This window comes from Cheilinus undulatus, linkage group 7 (genome assembly GCF_018320785.1).
Source record: "Cheilinus undulatus linkage group 7, ASM1832078v1, whole genome shotgun sequence".
Lineage (NCBI taxonomy): Eukaryota > Metazoa > Chordata > Actinopteri > Labriformes > Labridae > Cheilinus > Cheilinus undulatus.
The window spans coordinates 50,137,722-50,164,137 of record NC_054871.1 but is presented as its reverse complement, the minus strand read 5'-3'; the positions used below and the strand labels follow the sequence as shown (position 1 = coordinate 50,164,137).

Here is a 26,416-nt window from a genome sequence, read left to right as displayed (position 1 = left end):
TTTGCATAGACTTGAAATTAATCTGTGATGAGTACACACTTTCAATGTTAGAAAAGAGTCAAAGGTATAAGTATTTTAGGATCACCACACATGATGACATAAGCTTTTAAGGAGAATGGAGGGATGTTTCTCAACTTTCTCTGTTGAAGATCTGTCTGAATGAGAATTAGAAATGTCCCTTGAGTTTTTATTGTATTTCAGAATAAAGAGTTCATTGACAGTTAGTGTTTTATAGAATAAACTTACTACCATCAAAGTGATATAGTTGTCAATAACAAAAACATTTAATCTCTAATGTCTCAGTGTCAGTCTCTGTCAGTGAAGTCTGACATGTCTCTGTGGTGTTTCATATGCACAGAGAAATGCTTTATTGAGAGGAAACCTTAAACTGATCGTGTTGATGAGGGGAAAAGAGGGAGCATGTGCTTCATCTTATATCAGAGGGACATATGATATATAACACAATTTCCCAACTACAGAATTTCAAGAAAAATGACAAATTCCACTTTTGTTCAAAATCAACTTTATGCCAGTTTACCATACAGATATCCCCTATTTTTATTTGATATTTCTGTATTGATCTACTCTGCTATAAACTGGTAGATATTAGAACATAAGGAGGCTCTTTGAGGGGGTTGAACTAGGGGGCCCAGGGGTCCTTCTCAGGGAACATATTGGATCATCAAACTCTATTCTGACACTGTTTATCACGCTATCGGTCCACTTTCCCTAAATTCAAATCATCTGAATTATTTATGAATTATTTGATGCACATCTATACTGTGTCTTGAGCAGGAGGCCCCTGGCTGCTTTTGTCAACAATGTCACTGCGCCTATGACACCAACTGAAAAAAAAAGTCTGTAGTCATCAAATATTGGATAGTTTAATTTATAATGACCTCACATTGCAGGCAAAATCCTGCTTACTATCTAACGTGTATGATTAAACTGATTAGTTTTGAAACAATGGTATGGTATGTTTTTAAACCTCCCTTCAGTGAATTATTGACCAGGTTGGGCTGGGTCGGCAGTTCCGCTTCCCCTCCGCCATAGCGGAATCATCCCGGGGCCGCAGACAGGCTGAAAAGTTGCATTGTAAATAGTTAAAGTCCAGTTTTTACTAACTTATTTCTGTTCGCCTTGAATCACCACAACAAAGTAAAACTGAGGAAGTACTTTGAACGGATTAACAGACGTTTTCCAGCCCGAGGGTGTCCGTCCAGGAGAAAGTTGTTGAAGTTGAGCTGGTGTGGAGCCTCCGGTGAGCCCCGCTAACTCTCTGTTAGCACCAAATGTTAGCTATTCTCTGTTAGCCTGGACTGATACTTAACCCACCTCCTGTCTGGGATTAATACACAAGAATATGGGTTTTAAAGTAGATCGGTTGAACAAGCTAATTAACTTCCCTGTCATATTTTAATCGACAGTAAAGCCTGTCATGCTAACGTTAGCTCATAGCTAGCACACTTGTTGGCCAAGTAGTTGATGCTAATGTTAGCCTGCTAGCCGCCCCATTGCTACTCACTTGAAGGGCACTTCAGAGTGTACATACAGACCGTTATATGGACAAATAACAGGCTATATTACCATATAATCATATATTTTATGTCAACAAGGCTCCATGAAGAGTTAAAGGTTGTTCACGGTAATATTATTCACACGTATTATTCTGTATTCAGACACTTTTAACGTTAGTTCCAATCAGAGATGACAAAAGAGAAAGTACGTTGCTTTAAATGTTATCAACTTTGTCTGCTATCTTGACAGCCCATCTATGATGTGACCAAAACACTAACTGGTTGCTGAATTATCTAGTGATAAGGTCGCCAATATTACCCAGACATGATGAAAAATATCGCATAATCTCTACACCTTTCAGTAGCAGGCATTTTAAAGTCTATAGTCTTTATTACTTTAGCGAATAATTGGCTAAACTGTTTTCTATTAATTTTTCATTCTATCATCTGTAAACTGATGACATATATTTATAGTTGTTAATATGAGGTGTAATAATAATGTAGGTTTATATCTATCAGTATAAATTCAGTATTTACCATAGCTGTAAAGTGCTTGAAAAGCTTTAAAATGCTCCTGAAAGGTTGTTGAAAAGTAGATGTGTGTCCAATGTACACATTCTTTGATAGCATGTCAGTTTGTTGACAACTTTTTGTGCCACGTAAAAGGTTTGCATGAGCTTGTCTACAGTTTTTGAGAAGTAAAACTATTATTTTTCCAATATCAGTCCCAAGGACCTTGAGGTTTTTGTTTCTGTGGTAGTTAACAGGTATCAACTGTGACTTTTACTAGTACTTTATCAAGATGTAAAATTCTGGTGTTGTGACAACCCTACTGTACTCCTGAATCTTCACATTACTTACAGCTGAGATAATGACACAGAAAACATGACAGACTGTGTTTAACTTGTGTTTTCTGAACTTTACTGTCATGTAACCAAAACACAGCACTGCTGCAATAATACCACTTACAAAGCATAGTCTTCCATCCAATCAGGTTTCAACTTCAACCACAATTTTGACTGCCAAAGATCATAAAAATAAGACTAGAATGGCCGTCTGGGGCGGCAGACCCACGCATAAGTGGTGCTACCAAGGAACTCATACTCCCATTGATTACTATGGTGTTCAACATTTCAACGTCTGAGAAAAACCGAACGGGTGCGCGGATCATCACCAAAATCTAATCGATTCTTCCCTGCCACTATCTCAATATTCCCTGCCAGTTTGGTGAAGATCCGACTTTCCGTTCTTGAGTTATCTTGTACACATACAAACAAACAAAGATACAGAACCCTTTACATAACCCCCTGCCTCTTTCATCGGCGTCGGTAAAAACTGTGATTGAACGATCACTGTGATGTGTGCCGTGTTATACTCATTTCTTTCAAAGAATCTGTCATGTTTTTTTTTTTTTTGATTTGGTGTTTGCTGTGATATTTTGTCCATGGAATTCTGTTTTAGGGGCGTAATGGTACAGAAAATTTTCGGTTCAGTACGTACACAGCTTTCCACATTATTAAGCAAATGACATTTTTCTCTTATTTTCCTAAATATTAATGCAAATGACAGAGTATTTTTTTCCAAGTCATCAGCCGTTAGAGCATAATTCAGATGTTTTTGAACAAACTTCATAATGATAACCATTTTTTTTTTAAATTAAAAACCTCAAAATGCACTGTTCCACATTATTAAGTACGAGTTTTAAAAGATTTTATAGATTATAAAGAACTGAAAATGGTAATTTGTTGAATTTACAGCATTAGGAGGTCATATTTACTGAAATCAAAGCTATTTCAATCAAAAACATCTTAACAGGCTGAGTTCAATGTTAACACAGGAGCACTTCTTTGATATCACCTTCACTATTCTTGCATCCATTGAACTTGTGAGTTTTTGGAGAGTTTCAGCTTGAATTTCTTTGCAGGCTGTCAGAATATCCTCCCAGAGTTGCTGTTTTGGTGTGAACTGCCTCCCACCCTCATAGATCTTTTGCTTGAGGATGCTCCAAAGGTTCTCAGTAGGGTTGAGGTCAGGAGGGATGGGGGCCACACCATGAGTTTCTCTCCTTTTATGCCCATAGCAGCCAATGACACAGAGGTATTCTTTGCGGTATGAGATGGTGCATTGTCATGCAGGAAGAAAATTTTGCTACAGAAGGAACTGCTCTTCTTTTTGTACCATGGAAGAAAGTGGTCAGTCAGAATCTCTGTATACCTTGCAGAGGTCATTTTCACACCTTCGAGGACCCTAAAGGGGCCTACCAGCTCTCTCCTCATGATTGCAGCCCAAAACATGACTCCGCCCCCTCCTTGCTGACATCACAGCCTTGTTGGGACATGGTGGCCATCCACCAACCATCCACTACTCCTCCATCTGGACCATCCAGGGTTGCACGGCACTCATCAGTCAACAAGACTGTTTGAAAATGAGTCTTTATGTATTTCTGGGCCCACTGCAACCGTTTCTGCTTGTGAGCATTGGTTAGGGGGGGCTGAATAGAAGGTTTATGCACGACTGCAAGACTCTGGAGGATCCCACACCTTGAGGTTGGTGGGACTCCAGAGGCACCAGCAGCTTCAAATACCTGTTTGCTGCTTTGTAATGGCATTTTAGCATCTGCTCTCTTAATCTGATGAATTTGTCGGTCAGAAACCGTCCTCATTATGCCTTTATCTGCAGGAACCCATCTGTGCTCTGAATCAGGCACAAATTACTTCACAGTATAATGATCACGATTAATTTTTCCTGAAATATCTGATGTTTTCATTCCTTGTCCAAGGCATTACACTATTTGACACTTTTCAGCAGCAGAGATCCTTTTTCTTTGCTATATTGCTGAAACCTGTGGCCTGCTTAATAATGTGGAACATGTGGAAAAGTGCATTTTTAGATTTTTGTTTTAAAAAAATAATGGTTATAATTATGAGGTTTGTTCAAAAACATTTGAATTATGCTCTAACAGCTGATGACTTGAAAAACACTCTGACTGTCCTTTGCATTAATATTTAGGAAAATAGAAAAATGTCATTGCTTAATAATGTGGAAAGCAGTATACCTTGGTTTTGAAGTCATGGTTCGGTCCGTTTTCGATACAGTAATTGAAGCGATTTAATACAATTTTTGATTTTTAAATATTAAACTGTATTACAATAAGTAGGCTGAATAAATTACATTTAAATTATTAATAATGCAGCAGTCTCCAAAATTTTTTAATGATTGATAATATTAATAAATATATTTTTTAATTACTAGGTTATTTTAATTGATATATTGACATATTTATACCCATTCTTTAAACGCTAAAATTTCCCAGCCAACCTGAACACATCATCATACAATCCTGTTAGCTTGTTAAGTATGCTCATTAGCATATATCCTGCCAATTTCACCATGGACTTCAGCACTGGATTACTTATTTAACCAATGAGATCTACTACAAAGTTTGGGAGAACTTTTCACAGCCCATCTTGGAAGAAAAAGAGGTTAGAGCCGTGTGAAATCTGAGGATAACTTTACCTATAACACAGCTGAGGACATGATGGAGTCCTCCATCCCCTACTCCAAGGCTGATGGTTGAAGGTAGAATTAGTTTGATTTACAGAGCCAGAGCATTCGGGCATTTGCTGTGGTTGTGTGGTTGCCAGGACAGTGTGACAGTGATGTATGTGAGCTTTATTCCACATGTATCCGTTCGGTACCGTATGGAGAGGCCCATACCAAATCGGTACGGTACGAATACACGTACCTTTAGAACCCTAATATTTTTTGTTTATTCCTAGTTATTAGATGTCATAGCTTTACATGTTTGTTTATTAAAACCATTTTATGTCTATTTATATCTTGTTTTTAAAGAGTTAAGTCTGGTAAAGATGAATAGATGTATGTAATTCGGATGTTGCACTATCAGTTAGTAAGCATGTTTGATAATCATAATCCCAGCTCCAATTAAAATAATAATGATCATGATTTCTGACATAACTGAGAGGCCCTACTGTAAATGTAAACATGTTTTGACATTAATTAAAAGAAAAAAAGCAAACCTTGCAAAGCAGATGGATTCGCCCGTTTCCTTTTTTCTCAATCCATCTCTCAAAGCTCCCGTCTGAACGTTTGGGCCCGGTTAAAAAGTGTCAGGACCAATCAGCGACGAGGGGCAGTACTTTTGGGCAGGGCGGAGTCATGACATAAGCAAGCGGCGACAAGAGGCCGTTGCGATGATGGCGGAAGAGATTAGCGTGGATGCTGCTAAAGCACCAGTTTTATCAGAACTTGACGACATTAGCTGCACGCGCACCTCGGTCACGGCTACGTCACGTGTTTTGTTGCTCTGATTGGCCTCTAAACATTAGACAGACAGAACGTTCATCCAATCACACTCCGAGTTTTTTTCAAATCCTCTGCCCTTCCCCAATCCCTTGGTATTGAAGGTTTTCCAGATGTATGTGTGAAACAAATCCATCAGGTTAAAAAAAGCAGCTTTCTGAGTACATTTTTAAGAGTCACATCACCAGAAAATCCTCATAGGAATAATCTTATTTTACTTTACCCCAAATCAAGTCATTACTTTAAAGCCATATTGATTAGTGATTGATGTTTTCCCACTAAGTTAGCATCAGTATCTCAAGTTCTTCATTGGTCCATCCCTAAAAAACTATTAAATCCTGCATAATTTATTTGTTATACTTAATATTTCACTTCAAATTGACATTGCCTTTTTCCTTTCAACTCTAAACATTTGTTTTTCTCTTAATATTCTCTTGTTGCATTTCATGGTTATTTCTTATAACATTTTTGTTTCTATTCCAATATATTTATGGCTATGTTGTGTATAAGAGCAGCAGACTGCCTGGGTAGAAAGAAAGTCTGTTTCTGCCTTTATTGACCATTAAAGTTTCTTTGAATTGCTGAATTTTAGTGTTTGTTCTTACAGATGTCCTGCTTTCCTCCAGGTAACACTTGCTACTTCCTCTCTTCTCTGCTGCCGTTGAATCCTCCTGCAGCGCATGAGCACAGCCGTGCTTCATGCTGATGTGAGCGCCGCCTCGCTCCTTCTTTGTTCGCCACCCTCTCCTTCCTCTCAGCCACGTGAGCCTCACCACTGCCTCCAGGGATGTGTGATAACGGAGATCCCGAGGATAAACCTCCCGCCCCCCCGGTCAGGATGAGCAGCACCATCTTCAGCACTGGCTCGGGAAAAGACTCGCTCTCAGCCAATCACAGCTCCAAACCTCTGCCGTCTGTGCCCGAGGAGAGGAAACCTCGCAACAAGATCATCTCAATCTTCTCCGGGGCAGAAAAAGGTGATGAGGAGGCAAAAAATGTTGAGTTTTAATCTTCTCTGTCTTTGCGTTTGAGCTGATGTCGTCATGTTTAAGTTTGATAATGTCATATGAACTTTCAGGTGGTAGGAAGAAAGATCGAGACAAAGAACGACCAGAGATCTCGCCACCATCAGACTTTGAACACACCATACATGTTGGCTTCGATGCTGTCACAGGAGAGTTCACTGTGAGTTTTCAGGATAAGGGCATCAAATCTGTTTACACTCTAAACATTCATAAAGTCACATCTAAGTCTATCCATGTTGATACAATGCTATTTGTTTTTTTTTTTAGGGAATGCCGGAGCAATGGGCTCGACTACTGCAGACCTCAAACATCACCAAGTCGGAGCAGAAGAAGAACCCACAGGCTGTGCTCGACGTTCTCAAGTTCTATGACTCAACGGGCAATGGCCGCCAGAAGTACCTCAGCTTCTCCTCTTCAGGTGAGAACTTCAAATTATGCAATAAGATAGCATGTTTATCTGACTCCTTAAATACCTTTTTAATTTTAAAACCTGCTTCTTTCTCTATTGAGAACTGAGGTTGTAATGATAATAAGTTTTGTTTCCAGAAATATGATGAGGGATTCTCAGTTAAGGCCATCATCAGTTAAGAAATACCGAAGTCTTTTCCTCCCTGTTGGCTGACTTTCTGCATTTTGGGGTTTTATCTGTAGACACAGATGAGTGCAGGCAGTAAAATCTACAAAAGAGACACAAAGAGACTCCTCAGTTTTTGTTGTTTACTGGGATGAAGTCTTTACAGCAGTCTCGTACCTTACTAGTGACATGGTCAAACTGATAAAAACACTGTATGTAGTTGCTTTGTCTAAATTGTTCTTCTTCCGATGCTCTTTGAGTACTGAGAGTCTGACCACAGATCACTGCAAGACCTGTGAATGAGTAAACAAAAGAGAAGCACAAATTGTAAAGATCAGGCCCGATATGGATGTTTAAAATAGGTTAAGCTGATTACCAATGTTTTTTTCGTCGCTTCTTTTGGTGTAAGACACCCACAATGCCAGTATTTTCTCTCATATTTGACCATGAAAACAGCTCAGAGTCTAACTAACAGGTCACATTTTCAGCTGAGTTATGACTCTCTTCTCTACCAAATGCAGCATTAATTGCTTGTACATGACAAATATCTTCAACTGATACCAGTTTATTCCCACGTTATTTGCTGAAGGCCAGTGTTTGTCGAGAGGGGCAATATCGGCCAGTACAGATGTTAAACCAACACGTCTGTGCATCCCTAGTAAAATAAACTGGTGTATTGTTTCTTAAACATCTGGAAATAAGTTTCCAAGAAATGTAGATGACAAGTCACCAGGAGTGTATGGGAGGAAGATTTACGCAAATTTTCAGTAAGCATAAACGCTACTTTTTGAAACCGGGTCCCTGAGTGAACAAATTTGTAAACGCTTACCGTTTCGTCTCCGTGTGGACGGCCGACCGCATCTTTCTTGAAACAATTACGTCACACATAGCGTAGGCCATCTACCCTGCATGTGCATAGTGAAACAAAACCACAATGGCGGATTACGGTAGTGTGTTCCTGCTGCAGAAGCTATTGCGCTTATTATGGATTTACAGCAAAATCTGATGGTCTTTTACCACCACCGCAAACAGCACACACCATATGTTTATAAACGCAACGTGGAGAACAACCAGACAGGCAACTAGAAGAACGTTTGTAGCAGTTTCTGTGATCTTCTTCTCTCTTTCGGTGCATTTCTGTGGCAGCAATACAGCGCCACTTACAGGCTTGTCATATATACTACAGCATTTTCAGTCATTTTCAGTGGTTCCGTGCTTATGTGGACATTTCCTGAAACGATCTTGTCTTGAAGGAAAACTTTTTCAAAATGCAACAGAAATATAACGTTTTCAGCTCTGTGTGGACAAGGCCTAAAACTGTAGATACAAAGTTGCACACAGCCTGCGCTCTGACTCATAACAGCATTATGAACCAGATAAACCAGATCTCACTTTATTTCTTTACGTTGAACAGATAATAGTTTTACAGAAACAACAGTATTAATTTAAAGATTCCTTAAAAGGTGTTTAAAACAATCCTTGTGGCATTATTTTGTTGTAAGACAGAAAATAACCTTCAATTGTTGTTTTACAATAAGTAGCTGGTTTGATAAATCCTGATGCATCCCAGATGGTGTCAGGAATCTGAAAGCTAATTGACTCTTGAAGCACAGCCAATTATGTCTGTTTTCTTCCCCCATTGTGAATATGCCATATTTGGTTTACTACATCATTAAAAGTAAAGCATGAGACTCCTGAAGAGAAAGTCTATAGAAAATATAGAAATCTCCGTGTGGTTCCAAACTTATTTTTTTCTTCTTTTTTGTTAAGAAACAGGCAGTAGAAGGTGTTAACTCTCAAACACAGCTCAGCTTTATATGTGAGTACAACTCTAAAAAACTCTTCCTCTCTGTTTTTGTCGTTAACAGAAAAAGACGGGCCTCAGTCTGTGAGTACTTAAATTATTTAACATATGCTTTTTAAGCATTTATTTTTAATTTTTCTGATGGATGCTAACAGACCTCTTCTTCTCTGAATCAGCCGGTGAAAAAAGGAACTGAACCTTCTTCTCCAAACATCAAAGACATTGATGCTGAAGACGACGATGATGAAGCTCCGCCCCCCATAGTTGCTCCAAGACCAGAACACACAAAGAGTGTGAGTCCTCATCTGTGAAACCAGTGTTTGAGCATCTTTCTTCTTCTGATTGTGCATGTGCATGTTTTTATTTATGTATCTGTGATTGTTGCGCAGGTGTACACTCGCTCTGTCATCGACCCGATACCTGCACCGAGCGCTGCCGTGGACGGGGATGTCGCCTCGAAGGCTGCAGACAGACAGAAGAAGAAGGGCAAGATGTCGGACGAGGAGATCATGGACAAACTGAGTGAGCTGATTATTAATAGCAACCTTTGTAAATATAATGTACACCCCAGAAATCAGGATTTTGCTTATTTCATCTGTAAAAAAATTAATCAAGTTAATCAAATCACTACGCAGTGATTAATCATGATTAATCACAGCATTTTAAAAAATAGTATTAGTATATATTTTTTGTTATTTCGATTTTCAAAGGTTGTTAAGTGTTTTATTTTTATTCTTTTAATTCTATGAACAGCACATTTAAAGTGCTTATTTGAGTCCTTATCGATTCCACCATCAATACTTTCTATAGTGTGGTGAAAAGTCAAAATAAGGGCAAATATTTAAACTACAAGTGGTCTTGGTTGAGTAGTGCTTGAGTTAAAAAGCTGTGATTCAGTCTGTCACATCTATTGTATATCCCTCAAATATAAATGCTTATTCACACTGTATTTATTGAAGTTTCTCATCAAAAACTAAATTTTCCCATTTTTACATGACATTTAAACACAACATAACATATAGAATACAGTCGTCTAATTTCCTGAGGTTACATGAACGCATCATATTTTCTCCTTAAGGTTTCAAGATTAATCACTCGCGTTAACACGTTAATTTTAACATCCCTATTAAAAACAAATATACAATGCAAATTTGGTGCCTGGTAGTTCTTGTTTTTGTTACTGTGGCACCAAAAAAGCTTTTAATATTCTTTTGTTTACGCTAGAATCATGTAGAAGTTAAAAATTGTGGTATAATTCTAACCCTAGTTTGAACCTTTGTGCATTGTCGTCGTCCGTCTCACAGGAACCATCGTCAGCATCGGAGATCCCAAGAAGAAATACACCAGATATGAAAAGATTGGCCAGGGGTGAGTGGAACAGCAGCTGCTTTTAAAACATGCAGAACAATCTTAACTTTCATCCCATTGACACCAAGGCTTATTCCCCCAGAAAAATCTTTTCTTTTGGATCAAGTTTACCTGGCATCCTAACAGCAGGGGTCAGCTTTAGAAAGAAAAGCAGCCTGATTACATTGATTTCTATTCGTCCTGTTTCTATCTTTCTCTCCATCTCTTGCGCTGACGTGGACAAGAAACAAGGAAAGAGGTTTATGGCGAGTCATCCGGAGTGTCTGACAGGAATATTTCCTCAGCCTTCACTTACCTCACTCACAGAACTTGTTAGCTTGTTTTGCAGTAAAGATAATTGTATTGATAATGTCCATATCTGTGATCGAGAATTTCAAGCTTTGACTTTGGCTGGTATGGAAGTGAAAGTATTCAGGTCAATGTTCACAGCACACTTTCATGTCTCTACCTTTCAAATAAAATGTCGTCCTGTTTAAGGGAAACATACTTTTACTTTTAAGTATTTGACAGGTGCAGTGTGACAGGGAGCATTACGTGATACCTGCCTCTTGTGTGCTGTGAGGACACTGTTAGTTTTTAAAGCCCAGCTCCAATTTAAATGTTGATAGTGACTTTTGCATGGGACATATTCCACACAAATGATAATTTTACCATTTCTAACAATCTACCCTGAAGTAAACTTCTCATCTTGTTTCTTTGACAGGGCATCAGGAACAGTTTTCACAGCCATCGATGTTGCTACAGGACAAGAGGTAAAAAATTATGAGGGATGGAGTAAATATGATCAGCAGACGTGGCTCCATAAAACTCTTGAAAAGGTTGACCCTGTACTGTAGTAGCACAGCAATATCAGGGAAGCCAACCAACATTAGCGTACATTTTGACGTCAGAAACCAAGTAAAGTCAATATCAATGATGCTAAAATGCAAGTGTGTATGAAAATACATTTCTGGGTGTGATAATTGATGATTAACTGTAATAAGCCTTGTAGAAATAAGGATATATAGATAACAGACATCCTGAATTAAAAGTTATTACTGGGTTTGTTTACAGGGGTCTGAATATCTCAATTATGAGCCTTGGCCTAGTTTTGATTATATTCAGAGTGTGGTGTTTACATGCATAGAGTAGGCTCATTAACAGTGTCATTTCAAGGTGTGATATTTGCACCCTTGTAGCATTTCTCCTTTACTTTGAACCTCGCTGAGGCATCATGTGAGGACTTGTGGGATCCACCATCTGTGTCAGAACATGTCTGAAAGCACTATTACATATACTAGTTGGAATCAAGTAACATCCATAGCTGGTTTAATACCACTGCTACAAATAGACACCGTAAACACCAAGCATTGGGAAATTTTTTCTTTTAAGTTACTTAAAACTGCAGATCTGTGTCAGAGTGTGGGCCAAGCTCAATGGGAAAATGCTTTAAGTTTCCTGCCTATGACTGTTTTTTTTGTTTGTTTTTTTGTTTGTCTAGGTGGCGATAAAACAGATCAACCTTCAGAAGCAACCAAAGAAGGAGCTGATCATCAACGAGATTCTGGTGATGAAGGAGCTGAAGAACCCCAACATCGTCAACTTTTTAGACAGGTGAGATACGGGAAAAACATTACAAGAGGAAAATTTCTGCAGTTTATTACTTACCAATCTCATCACAAACAAAGCTTTATCCCTGTAAAATCAAACTTAGGAAACCCTGATAGGTGGATTTTGTGCATTTCCTACACCTATTACAATCTTAACTGATTGTTTTTCAACTTGAAGTTGAAGCTCAGCTCTTTTTGTCTCTCCTGACAAGCTGAGAAGTGTTTTGCTCGCCCTGATTATATGTCCACAACTAGCAGGAAGGCTTGGCATTTGTGGCAACGTGGACACAAAATATCACTTGCTCTCTTTCTGGCTTTTTTCTTTTTCATAAAAAACCTTGAAAAAACAAGAGACGAAATGTCAGTGGCAGTTTAAATAAACTATTTATTTCAGTATGTGCCTAAAAGTTAAGTTCATGATCCCTGCCAGTTATGAAAAGACCATCAAATGTGTCCCCGCTAAAGAGCTCAGGTTAGGGTTAGGGTTAGGGGTTAAAGCTTTCTGGAAAATTTGGCTCACAGTTTTGAGATTACCATTAGATGGGGGTTGATATGATCGCTTCTTGTGAACATGGTCCACCCCAAACTACTTAAAGTTACTGAACACTTTACTGTTGTCCATCTTAAAGACTTCTGTTGTTTTCTAAAATTGCTTAGTCAACTTGTCTTTGAGCAGCCAGCTGCTTATTTTTGCAGCTGTGAAAGTCAAACATTATTAAATATTAGGGCTGGGCAAATAACGCAAATTAGACTAAATCGCAATATGGACTGCTGCAATTTTCAAATTGCAGAAGTTGCAATATTTCTTTAACTTCAATGTGTCAAAATACCAGTTTAATAAATCAGTATTTTGCAGTGGCAGAGATTTTATGCACATTATGCATTCAAGTGTCAATTTTTTTATCATAGTTTACAAAAATCCTTCTTTTTGTGTTTTATGTGTTTTTCTTAATCAGAATTAGTGACATTAAATGATAATGCCCTTAAACAAAGCAAATTACATCACATTTGTAATACGAGCAATAATAGTAAACTCATTCTATCTAAAACTGATGAAGCATATTGTTACTTCACGAAAGTCTACCCCATCTGTGATCAGCTGGTAGCCAGCCTCACCTGCCTCACCCCAGCTGCCTCCTTTATAGTGTAAAGCTTGTTGCATCCCCATATTAATATTCATGCTACTATGGATTAATTGCTTCTGAATAACTTAATTGTTTTCAGGACACATGGTCTTATTTGTGAAATTATTTATTGCTTGAATTTGTTGAAAAATACACAAGATTAACCCAAGAATAATCACATATTAAATTGCAATATTTAGAGAAAAAAATCGCAATAAGATTATTTTTGCAAATCGTTCAGCCCTATTAAAAATATAATGGAAGTACTTGTAAAAGTGCAGAAATCAATCAGGATGTAGTCTGAGCTGAAATATCTGCTCTGTGCTGCATCCAGAATCCTTCTAAGGGGTATTTCCAGCCACTAGGGAGTGGATAATAACATAACCAGGGAGCTGTATGGACAGCAGTGTGATGTTGACGTTGTGTTTCTCTCTCTTAGTTTCCTGATGGGTGAGGAGCTGTTTGTGGTCATGGAGTATTTGGCTGGAGGCTCTCTGACAGACGTGGTCACAGAAACCTGTATGGATGAAGCTCAGATCGCTGCTGTCTGCAGAGAGGTAAACACCTGAATCAGGTCCGCTTTCTTTAAAAGTCAGAATCAAAATAGAGCTGAAGTCCCAGCATGCTCTCTGTGTGCTTCTGTCTGCAGTGTTTACAGGCACTGGACTTCCTGCATGCGAACCAGGTCATCCACAGAGACATCAAGAGTGACAACGTATTGTTAGGAATGGACGGCTCCGTCAAGCTGAGTGAGTAAATACAGTGTCTGTCCACCAGGGCTGTCACAACTCTAGAATTTAAACTTTAAGCTTTTTCACACATTCCTTCCTTAAAACTTTTAGATATTTTCAAGAACTCTTCCGTTGTCTGTAACTGTAATCAAATTTTTTTCATATGACTGGAGGGAAGGGGCTTAGGAAGCAATGCATAGCATGAAAAGGATGAAGCATGAGAGTCTGAGACAAGTTTTGAACATGTCTGAAAGCACCATTACATATACTAGTTAGAATCAAGTACCATCAATAGCTAGTTTAATATCGCTGTAACAAAAATAGACACCGTAAACACCAAGTATTGGGAAATTTCTTCTTTTAAATTAATTAAAACTGCAAAAAACAGGTGACATTTTTACAATTCAACCAGTTCTCTGTTTTTCTTTCAGCAGCTTTGGGTCAAAGACATGACTTGAGAGCCATGTAGTTTTTTCACATTCAAGCACTTTTGATGCTGTCAGCCATTAAGTAAATAAATACTGTTTCTTTTAAAAATATATGGCACTGAGGTGTAAACGGCCTAGTAGTTAGGTCATGTATGCAGACCTTAGACTGTAGAAAGAATTGGACAAACCCTGTGTGACGTCAGCTGTCTGCTTACAACAGGCGGACCTAAACTGCTCTTGTAGCCAATCCGCGGAGGCCTTCATATTGAAATCACGGTCTCAACCAAACTTTTGATCAACCTAACGGCCCGCCCACTAAGCTCGACTTCCTGTCAGCTAGCTAGCTAGCATTCTGGTTGACAGAAACATAGTTTCTGCCTGTGGAGCTATCTGTCAATCAAAGGAGACCAACCAATCAGTCGGCAGGGAGGTTTTTCCTCAATATAATCGAAACAATCGCGGTACAAAAACATTCACCCCCTGTACAGTGAGAGCACATAAGGACATTAGCTAATGAGACACTTTTGTTTTTTTGAACCAGGCTGGAAACCAGTTTATTTCTAGTTTTAAAACGGCTGTTTAACATGTGTTGAGACAGGAATTACGGTGTTCCTGCAGCCAGCCTCAAGTGGATTCTCACTGTATAGGAATTTTTTGTAAGTCCGCATTGGCTTCATTTTTCAGGACCGGAGGTTGCTGCTTGATGCAGACAGCCCAGGTCTAAGTCTAGCCTATGACGCCTTTCCCACATGTATCTTCCCTGCTCTCTCATCCCTGTGTCTGACTGTCCACTGTCCTCCTCTAAATAAAGGCATTAAAACAACCCCAAAAATATATTTAAGAAAACATTCATGGCACTGAAAAATGTCACCTTTTGTCCCAGTTTGTGTATTAACCCTATCGTCTTCTCTACAGCTGATTTTGGCTTCTGCGCCCAGATCACTCCAGAGCAGAGCAAACGCAGCACCATGGTGGGCACACCGTACTGGATGGCTCCTGAGGTGGTGACCAGGAAGGCGTACGGGCCCAAAGTGGACATCTGGTCTCTTGGAATCATGGCCATCGAGATGGTGGAAGGAGAGCCTCCGTACCTGAATGAGAACCCACTACGTGTGAGTGAAAATTATTTAAACCCCTTTATTTATCCAACATAAAAAGCAGAGTCTAAGATGCTATTTTAGTTCCTTTTTTTTAATCAAAAACACTGACTGTGTCCCTTGTGCCACTGAAACCATCATACAAGAAGACATAGTGAGACAGATGCTGTCGTGATCACTAGTGCAGCCGCCACTTTCATCCACTGAACGCAACATAACAGGATTCAAAACTTGCCTCTATTCTTCTGTATTGCACGCACTGGCTTCACAGCTCACAACATCCTGTTATAAACTTAGAACAAAAAGTAAGGAAATTTGTGTTTGGTACATTATTTCTTTGTTGCAACAATGCTTCTTGGTAATAAATCTTACACCGTTGGAAAGCCTGTTTATTTCCCTTTTAAATGATGCCACATTTGTAAGGATCATGCATTTGTGGGATGAGCAGCAGAGCTGAGTTTGTGGGTTGCGCCCATGAAAAATGTGCCAAATCCTTTCTGCCAATGCCAATCAGCTTATTTTGCTGTTGCTACTGACTCTTGTTTTGAGCCTCTGGTACCCCCAGGTGTGAGCGTGGGCCCTGCTACAGTGGTCAGTAGATGTCTGCTTCAAGAATCGGCACGCCACGTTTGACTGATCTGGATAGGGCTCGTTGGTTGGGCCACTTCAAGCTGGTGTTCCACAAAACCAAGCTGCAGCATTGTTTGGAGTGAGCCCTAGTACCATCTCCAAACTGAAGGCCAAGCTCCATATAACGGGGCATGTCAGAGACAGGCTGCGAAGTGGGCGTCCCAAGAAGACGACACCCCAAGAATACCGTTTTCTCACCCTGTCAGCAAGAACTCTATCCTCCAAGATGACAATATTCGCCCCCACAGAGCAGGGTTTATCAGAGACTACCTCTAGAGTTTGGGAGTGGAGAGGATGGGATGTCCTGCCAGCAGTCCTGACCTTAACCCCACTGAACATTTGTGGGATCAGCTTGGGTGTGCTGTTGGTGCCAGAGTGACCAACACAACCAACACATTTGACTTGCGACAAATGCTGGCTGAAGAATGGGATGCCATCCCACAGCAGTGTGTGACCAGGCTGGTGACCAGCATGAGGAGAAAGTGCCAGGCTGTTGTGGCTGTGTTTGGTTCTTCCACTCTCTACTGAGGCTCCTGTTTTTTAAATGAATAAATTGTTAAATTGTCAATATATCTTGTTTCTTCAAACTTCAATCATCAAATCCACCAAACACCAAACAAGAGTCAATGGCAGAATCAGCTGTTTGGCATTGGCAGAGAAGATTTGGCACATTTTATGAGTGCAACCCACATACTCAGCTCTGCTGCTCATCCCACAAATGCATGATCCTTACAAATGTGGCATCCTTTAAAAGGGTAATAAACATGCTTTCCAACAGTATAAGATTTATTACCAAGAAGCATGGTTACAACAAAGAAATAATGTACCAAACACAAATTTCTTTACTTTTTGTTCTAAGTTTTAGATACATAAATCAGACTGGTGGGGGTTGGCGCCACTTTTTAACATCTTTACTCCCTCTTTGAGTCGTAATCTTGCATGCAAAGACAAGAGAAATTTACTGATAACTTTGATTGGAAAGACTCCTTTGTTCAAGACAGGAAGTGATAAGTGGAGGTGGGCAGTGCCCTTCCAGGGCTGAACTGCTGTATTATAGCTAGTAGATGTTCAAACTCCAACGCCATTAAAGGCAGCACCAAAACAGCCCCACAGCTGCATGAAAGCTGCACATTATAGATTTAACTGAAGGAAATAGAAATCGTTGCACAGGGAGATAGTCCAACCTTTTTTCCCTCTGGGAGACTCTAAAACACAGGCTGTGGCTTAAATAGGGGGACTTATACTCTTAGTTTTATGGCATTTATTGACATATTTGACATGAAACACTGAATAAAATCCTCTTCTATGAGTCCCATGGCTCACTTATTGCCACTCTTTAAAATAAGAAATAATTGTGAATTATTGAGGCTATGCTGGGTTGTTTCAGACGTTGACATGTTTTGTGAGCAGCTGCAGTGAGTCAGGAGTCTCATGGGACATTGCTCTGCCCTGCACATTCAACAATAACATTCAGGAGGATTATTCAGCACTAAATAGTCGACTGCTTGTCTAGAAACAAATATGATTGTCCACTTTTTCTGCTGCTTCAGTCACTTTTGCGTTTTCTTTTTGAATACCAGCAATTACCACTCATTCCGTCGGCAAAGGAATTTCTACACACAGACAACTTTACTACGTTTATGACGCAGACTGACTTAAAAGCAGAGTGTCTTGGTAGATTTTTGGTTATAGTTTGATACTTACGTGTGGAAACAGCATTACAGTAACTGCAGGTTACTTATTGTTGTTTAAACGTTAAAACCGTAACATACCAGGATCTTTTTGTTTTTTCCTTACAAAAAACTGATAAGAGCCTCTGTGTTACTACAGTCTTCCGTTTAGCTTCTGAATAAATCAAATATATTAAATCAAACTTAGGTTAGTTTTCTGCTCCTAAATCCAGAAACAAGTGATATAAGAACAGCAATTTTACAGCGAATGCTAGTTAAATAAATGAATAGACCGAGGCAGACATTATAACCCAACAGGGGAAAAAACTACTATAAATAACAAATGGCACTGTAAGCGGCTGTGCTTATCACCATGCAGTGACTTCCATAAAATATACAAGTTAAATATTTTGCACTCAGACAACAGGATGTAGACCCAAATTGGCCAACAACACCACTTAATACCCATATTAAAGGGCTTATAGCTAAAGAAAAAGGGAGTCTGGGGTTTATTTACTTTGTCAAAAATCATCTTCCTCTAGCAAGTTGTTGTGATTTTGTGCAGATTATGCAGTTACTGAAAACTGAATATTACATGTCTCTCTTTTGTACAGGCATTGTACCTGATCGCCACTAACGGCACACCTGAGCTGCAGAACCCTGAGAAGCTGTCCCCGGTCTTCAGAGATTTCCTCAACCGTTGTTTGGAGATGGACGTAGAGAAAAGAGGCGGAGGAAAAGAGCTGCTGCAGGTCAGAAAATCCTACTTTTACATTATTAACCTTTGTTTAACAGTAGAATAAGTGGAATTGTTGCACCAAAATGTCAACATGATTGACATTCTGGTTGAACTCTGGGCATTTTTGTCCAACAGGGAGAATTCTTGATTTTGATTTTGGGATAATTTTGTCTGTGTTGCTGTAAACGGTATGACGGCATTGTATGAATGCTGTTTTCTTGATAAATCTTTATATTTCAATTTTCTTAAAGGCCTTTAGTTTACTCTGTACAAATTTACTACCCTAATAAGCCAAAAATGTCCTGAAATGTTGATTGCAATTCACAAAATTGTTGCAAAATGCAAAATGAAAAAAAAAAAAAGGGGGGGATTGTTGCATAAATCTGATGCTTATTTACAATATATTTTTGGAAGTTATTAAACCGCATTACTACAGTGTATCTCTATGGCTGAGTAAGAAATGACAAGTACTTCATACATAGGCATACTACGGAAAAATAGCGCCATCTAGGTGTGTACACCAAAAATGATCAGTTGTACAGTTTTACTTCTAAATAAATCACTGACATTACAGAATCCATGATTGTATTCTTCTGGGGCAGGGAGATTAAAAATGTGATTATACAGGGAATAAATGGGACATTTTTGTCCATGAATGGCTCATTAAGAAATAAAGTTTTAAATTGAAACTACAAAAAAAACTAGTCATGCATCAAAATTCATTTTGTTGCTAACCTTTGAAACTACCAGGACGAACCCTTTTTATATATTACATTGGAAAAAACATTTTGTTTGGTTTTCATATGAAAACGATAATATGTATTAGAAACAGCATTTAAAGGGTTAAAATGGTTGAATATTTAGTTTTTTTGATCAAGGCTGAAGTTGATGAAAGATTTAAGCCAAACAATTGGGAAATACTGATCTGTAGTATTCTTACTGCTGTTTTGGAAACGGACGTTTTTATCAATGAATGGCTTCTTAGAGAGCACAGTTTTAAATCTGACGCTGCACAAAAATCAATAATGCATCAAAATCATTTAGTTACTAGTTTTTGACATATCCAGGACTTTGCTTAAAGAAATCCCCCAGACATCTGACATTTATGCTTTAGAAAATTACTCTTTATCTCTGATTGATTGATTAATTGATTTAATTGATCAATTAATTTTTAAAAACCAGCAATGACTTCTTGTAGTCAAACTGGCTTTTAAAGGGTTAAAATCCCCCAAATATTTAAATATTTGCTCTTTTTGATCTCGACTGAAGTTGATAAAAGAATCAACCAGAGGTTCGTGATGGGCTCGGTTAAGGTGTGTGTCTTAATGTGCCAGGGATGGACAACTGGCGGCCTGGGGGCCACATGTGGCCTTCCTCCTTACTTTATGTAGCCAATGAAGTCAACTTTAAAAATCAGAAAATTTTAAACATGAAGAAAACATGATACAATCTGCCATAAACACACGAAAATTAGTAACTCTTCTATTTTCAATTATGCACGTATGTGAGGCTCTCTGCAAGAAATTAGAGATATAATTGGCTGAAAGTAGATACATAAGACAGATTACACTTAAATAACCTGTAAGTAATCATTTAAATGTATTGAAAAAGCAGCATAAATTATGTGTTTTACTGACTGAAATAAACATTGTTTATTTAAAATTGCATGTGAGTTTTAAAAGTATAAATGTTGGTTTTAGGAACTTTTGTGAAAGCTGTATATTTTTCTCTCTTGTTAGAGTATGAGTTATCATTAACTGAAGAGAATCCTGCTATATTTAATACCTTTGGTCCTTTGTTAGAAAGAATAAAGTTTATGTGGCTCTGCTTGTAACCAAAGTTGCCCAACTATCTGCCATCTTTTGTTGTCTTTTTGATTGAGAGCTCCCCTGAAGGTGAAATTCACCCATTTAACAAAATTTGCACTTTTTAAACGAAATTGTTTGTTTTTTCTCTCTTTTTTTGCAGCATCCGTTCCTGAAGCTGGCTAAGCCTCTCTCCAGCCTCACGCCGCTCATCCTGGCAGCCAAGGAGGCCATGAAGGGCAATCGTTAGCGGATGATGCACGCTCCCTGCCTTCCCATGCTGTGCACTGATAACGTGCCAACCATTTAGATTGATGTGCCAGACAATAGGCTGAGAGTGACTCTCCTCACTCTTGACGCAGCAGCCTTATCAGCCCTGACAAACCTCACTGTGAAGAAGACCAAAAATCGAGAGCACACCTCCACCGCTGTCCACATGAACTCTCCTCTCTCTCTGACGTCAGAAGACAAGTCAAACTAAAGTGCTTAGAGTCCGGCGTAGCTTCTTTTTCTACCGCAGATCTCCAGGTGACACGTCGGGGCTAGGCTTGTATTTAACTCTGAATGAAGAAGACGCCTAGTTCTGTTTAGTTTTTTTAATCAACTGCCTTAAAAACAAATGCAAAATGTTGCCTAATGTATTGTTGATTGTGTTGGTGTTCCTCTTCCCATGATTTTTACTACCTTTGTAATTTCAGCTCGTCAGTGTCTTAGTTATTTTGATACTTGAATTTCATATGTGTCCCCTCCTCCCTATGTAGTCGGTCTCCTTCGATGAACACTTGCCGCTATTTCAACTCCTTTTATGGACATTTCTCTTGAATAGGAAACTTTTCAGTGCATTCTTCATCATGAATGTGTGCTGTGATCGTGTCAGCGTCCAATCTGGCACGCCTACTGTACCAGCGCCGCCTCCTTTAACCCGTTCATTAGTCTCCTGAAAGCAGAGGTGCACCTTACAGGCAGATAAAGATGTTAGACGACAGGGTTTATACTTTCTTCTCTATTGTTGTTATTAAAAATGACTGTGTTGTATGTCCATCTCTGTCCTTTGTGTTCTTCTGGACTAAACAAATGCGCTTTCTCCCCCATGTGTATATTGTGTACTTAATAATTAGTTTAAAAAAACAAGGCCATATCATCGTGATAGCTGTCCAAGGCTGGTAAAGACAATTTGTTGCCTGTTTTTTTATTTTTTATTTTTATGTCTCTTCTGGATGACTAACAACTTTGTCTGCACACTCAAATAAATGCAACTGTTTGTGCTTTTGTGATTCAGGTGTGGAAGTGATTGGTGTGCAGCGGTATCGGCAATTAAGTTATGAAACAGACCTTCATTTTGTAGAGGAACACGAAAATGACACGGCTAGTTATAAGCTTTAAGAGGTAATCTCCATCTGATTCATCTGAAACAAAGAGCTCATATGAGTACTTAAAATCATTGGAAAAAAATGGATTTAAAGTTGAGTTATCAAGGTTTGAGTCTTGTTTGACATGGAATAAAATGCTTGAAATTACTAGAATTTTGAAGTGTTTGCTTCCCATGATAAGAAGCTGCATTTACACTGCGTGCAGAATTATTAGGCAAGTGAGTATTTTGATTATATCTTCATTTTTAACTCCTATTTTCCAACTCAAAGCTCCATAAACTGGAATGCTTATTGGAATGAAGCATTATCAGGTGGTGTTTATCGGTCTAATGAGGGAGGGAGTGGCCTAAAGTGATCACCACCCTATATCAAGGTGTGCAGAATTATTAGGCATATATAGGCAATTAAATTAAAAACTAATTATTTCCCATCTCCCTTGTTAATTTATATTTATGATAGCAAGAATAACAGAATTTGATGCTTCGTCACATGTAGAGGGCACTCCATCATTGAACGACTGTCTCTTAACCGGACCCAATCTGAACCCAGATTTGATGAGTGTTTTGATCAGATTCAGACTGCATGAAGCGGCATACATGGCAGATATCAAAAAGGCATTCTTGCAAATATCGCTGTCAGAAAGAGACCGAGATGCTGTGAGGTTTCTGTGGTTCACATGCCTACCACCTGAGGAAAAGGATGAAACCTGCGTGAGCTGAGGATGGCCAGAGTGTTGTTTGGTGTATCTTCAAGCCCATTTCTACTGGCAGCCACAATAAGGAAGCATCTGAAGCTCTACGAGTCCAAACACCCACAAGTAGTGGAATCAATCAAAACCTCACTTTATGTGGATGACTTCATTGCAAGTTCAAAGAGTGTAACAGAGGCCTACTCAGTGACGACGACTGTAGAAAACATCCTGTCCACTGCAGGCATGGATCTCTCCAAATGGATGACGAACAATCAAGAACTGAAAGACAAATGGCAGGAGAGCTCTATGGACTGCACTACAGAGCCAGAGACACGTGGATCAGTGCTGAAGGTTCTGGGTTTGGTGTGGAGACCAGCAACTGATGATTTTGTGTTTGACCTCAGAGGGTTGCTTGTCATTCTGAAGGAGAGAGAGAACACAAGGAGAAGCGTGCTGCAGTCATCTGCTCGCATATTCGATCCCCTGGGATTCCTGACCCCCTTCACAATCAGGATAAAGTGTCTGTTCCAAGAAATGTGGGAGAGGCCTAAGTTGGGACGAGGAGCTACCACCTGACTTAACAAAAAACTGGCAGCAATGGTGTTCAGAACTCCCTCAACTACACCAGCTTTCTATCCCAAGATGGTACAGGACAGATGCAGAGCCACAGAACATACACACCCTACAGCTGCATGTGTTCTGTGATGTGAGTGAAAGGGCTTACAGCACAGTTGCATACCTACAAGGAAAAACAAAGGATGGAGAAATTACAACAAGTCTGGTTGCATCCAAGTCCAGGGTGGCGCCACTAAAGAAGATAACACTGCCATGCCTGGAATTGATGGGAGTGGTGATAGGAGCCCGTTTAGGGAACACTCTCTTGAAATCACTGCAAATAGACAGGACCCAACTCAGACTGTGGACAGACTCAAGGATAGTGTTCCAATGGATATGCAGCTCTGCTCAGAAGTGGAAACCATTTATTGCAAACAGAGTGGCAGAGATCCAGTCTCTTACCAACCCTGAGTCATGGTCACACTGTCCAGGAAAAATGAACCCAGCAGACCTTCCCACCCAAGGTCTAGCTGTGCAGGAGCTGGAGCGCAGCACACTGTGGTGGAAGGACCTTGTGCTTTAGTGTCACTTGATCAGTTGGAGGAATCCAATGACTTTATTCAAGAAGAGGAGATGAACTCTGAACTCAGTCCCAGACACCAGATCGCTGTACAGCTTGTTGGTGAAGATACACAGCATCTGACACCAGTGTTATGCCTGGAAAGGTACAGCAAACTGACAACAGTGTTCAGAGTGACAGCCTGGATAAAGAGATTTATAGCTAACACGCGTTCAAGCAGAAAGATGGCAGGTGAACTGACAACGGAAGAACTGTATGATGCAGAGAAATATTGGATCAAGGTAACACAGACTCAAACAGTCCTCCCAGAAATAACTCTTCTTAAAGCAGGAAAGACCCTTAACTCTGACTCAAGAATCCAGGGGCTGCAACCGTTTCTGGATGAAGATGAGCTGCTCTGTGTTGGAGGAAGGCTGCAGCACTCTGATTTCACCTACAGAGAAAAGCATCCATGGATTTTACCCAGCAACCACAGATTCCCAGAAATGGTGGTTCAGTATCAGCATGAGCAGTTAATGCATGCAGGTGCAAGAGACACTCTAGTTCAAACCAGAGGAAAATACTGGATTTTGAGAGCGAGGCAGATGGTCAGAGGAGTGGTGGCAAGGTGTGTGCACTGCAAAAAATTCAAAGCAAAGGCTGGACAGCAGATTACTGCACCACTGCCAAAGGACAGAATTACAGAGTCACCACCATCTGAGGTAACAGGAGTGGACTTTGCAGGACCACTCTATGTAAAGGGACAGGGCTCCATGAAGAAACCATATGTTGCATTGTTCACATGTGCAGTCACAAGAGCAGTACATCTAGAACTAGTCTGTGATCAGTCAACTGAGAGCTTCTTACTGGCACTGAAAAGATTCTCTCAAGAAGAGGACTGTGCAAGGTTATCTATTCAGATAATGCCAAAACATTAAATAGAGCTGATCAGGATTTAAATGATCTATGGAGGAACATCAAAGATCCACAGCTACGAGAGTTCTTCTCTGAAAAGGGAATCACCTGGCGTTACATCGCGGAAAGAGCGGCCTGGTGGGGAGGATTCTGGGAGAGGTTGGTACGGTCAGTAAAGGTCATTCTGAGGAAGGTGCTAGGCAGAGCAAAACTCAACTTTGAAGAAATGAGCACCATTCTCATAGAAGCAGAGGCCATAATCAACTCGAGGCCCCTCACCTATGTGCACAATGAGGTGAACGAACCACAACTGTTGACACCCGCTCACTTCTTAGTGGGTCAGAGACTCACATGCATACCTCCTAAGCCATTTCCAGCAGACACTCATCACCCAACAGTGAACAAAGAAGAAATGACACAGAGATGGAGATACAGACAGAGACTTATGACCAACTTCTGGAACAGCTGGCGAAGGGAATATTTGCTGGACTTGAAGTCTGCACATCACTGCGGCTCATCACGACCCTCCATGCTAAAGGTGGGAGATGTTGTACTCATCAGCAAGGATAACATTTTAAGGCAGTCCTGGAAGCTAGGAAGGATTGAGGAGTTGTTTCCGGGCCGGGATGGTCTTGTTCGTTCATGTGCTGTTCGCTACTACAGGGACTGTGTTAAGGAGACCCAGGAGATTTAGCAGAAGAGATAAAGCTGTTGTGTTATGTTGTAAACACGTTAACGTGGAGTATTCATTCAGTAAAGGAAGTTTCTATTTTTAGGTCCGGAGTCAAGCCTCTTTATTTTTGAACATAGATCAGGAAGAGTCTACACTTCCATTATATTTTTAATAGGGCTGAACGAATTGCAAAAATAATCTAATTGCGATTTTTTTTCCCTAAATATTGCGATTTAATATGTGATTATTCTTGGTTAATCTTGTGACAAATTCAAGCAATAAATAATTCCACAAATAAGACCATGTGTCCTGAACACAATTAAGTTATTCAGAAGCAATTAATCCATAGCATGAATCTTAATATGGGGATGCAACAAGCTTTACACTATAAAGGAGGCGGCTGGGGTGGAGCAGGTGAGGCTGGCTACCAGCTGATCACAGATGGAGTAGACTTTCATGAAGTAACGCTAGAATGAGTTGACTATTATTGCTCGTATTACAAATGTGATGTAATTTGCTTTGTTTAAGGGCATTATCATTTAATGTCACTAATTCTGATTAAGAAAAACATACATAAAACACAAAAAGAAGGATTTTTGTAAACCATTATAAAAAAAAATGACACTTGAATGCATAATGTGCATAAAATCTCTGCCACTGCAAAATACTGATTTATTAAACTGGTATTTTGACACATTGAAGTTAAAGAAATATTGCAACTTCTGCAATTTGAAAATTGCAGCAGTCCATATTGCGATTTAGTCTAATTTGCGTTAATTGCCCAGCCCTAATATTTAATAATGTTTGACTTTCACAGCTGCAAAAATAAGCAGCTGGCTGCTCAAAGACAAGTTGACTAAGCAATTTTAGAAAACAACAGAAGTCTTTAAGATGGACAACAGTAAAGTGTTCAGTAACTTTAAGTAGTTTGGGGTGGACCATGTTCACAAGAAGCAATCATATCAACCCCCCATCTAATGGTAATCTCAAAACTGTGAGCCAAATTTTCCAGAAAGCTTTAACCCCTAACCCTAACCCTAACCTGAGCTCTTTAGCGGGGACATGTTTGATGGTCTTTTCATAACTGGCAGGGATCATGAACTTAACTTTTAGGCACATACTGAAATAAATAGTTTATTTAAACTGCCACTGACATTTCATCTCTTGTTTTTTCAAGGTGTTTTATGAAAAAGAAAAAAGCCAGAAAGAGAGCAAGTGATATTTTGTGT

The 26,416-nt window shown here is 39.5% G+C and overlaps 1 protein-coding gene across 2 annotated transcripts; it reads left to right on the top strand.

The window, feature by feature from the left end:
- Positions 1 to 1,031: 1,031 nt before the first annotated feature.
- Positions 1,032 to 21,698, top strand: LOC121512016 (serine/threonine-protein kinase PAK 2). Of its 2 annotated transcripts, none has more exons than XM_041790964.1 (15): positions 1,032 to 1,261; positions 6,467 to 6,817; positions 6,919 to 7,025; positions 7,133 to 7,283; positions 9,308 to 9,327; positions 9,420 to 9,536; positions 9,633 to 9,765; positions 10,548 to 10,611; positions 11,315 to 11,363; positions 12,092 to 12,204; positions 13,764 to 13,881; positions 13,974 to 14,073; positions 15,399 to 15,595; positions 18,495 to 18,632; positions 20,588 to 21,698. In XM_041790964.1, exons 2-15 carry the CDS (start codon positions 6,628 to 6,630, stop codon positions 20,672 to 20,674), a joined length of 1,584 nt encoding a protein of 527 aa, XP_041646898.1. In that variant the 5' UTR covers positions 1,032 to 1,261; positions 6,467 to 6,627; the 3' UTR covers positions 20,675 to 21,698. The 2 variants fall into 2 exon arrangements, with proteins under 2 accessions (XP_041646898.1, XP_041646899.1); XM_041790965.1 differs by having other exon boundaries at positions 6,448 to 6,817.
- Positions 21,699 to 26,416: the final 4,718 nt, after the last annotated feature.

Bases quoted from the DNA above. Each gene is read 5' to 3' on its own strand.
- LOC121512016 (XM_041790964.1), top strand. From the start codon at position 6,628: ATGTGTGATAACGGAGATCCCGAGGATAAACCTCCCGCCCCCCCGGTC. The intron at 7,026-7,132 runs GTGAGTTTTCAG...TTTTTTTTTTAG, and splicing joins CTGTCACAGGAGAGTTCACT to GGAATGCCGGAGCAATGGGC. The intron at 9,328-9,419 runs GTGAGTACTTAA...TCTCTGAATCAG, and splicing joins AAAAAGACGGGCCTCAGTCT to CCGGTGAAAAAAGGAACTGA.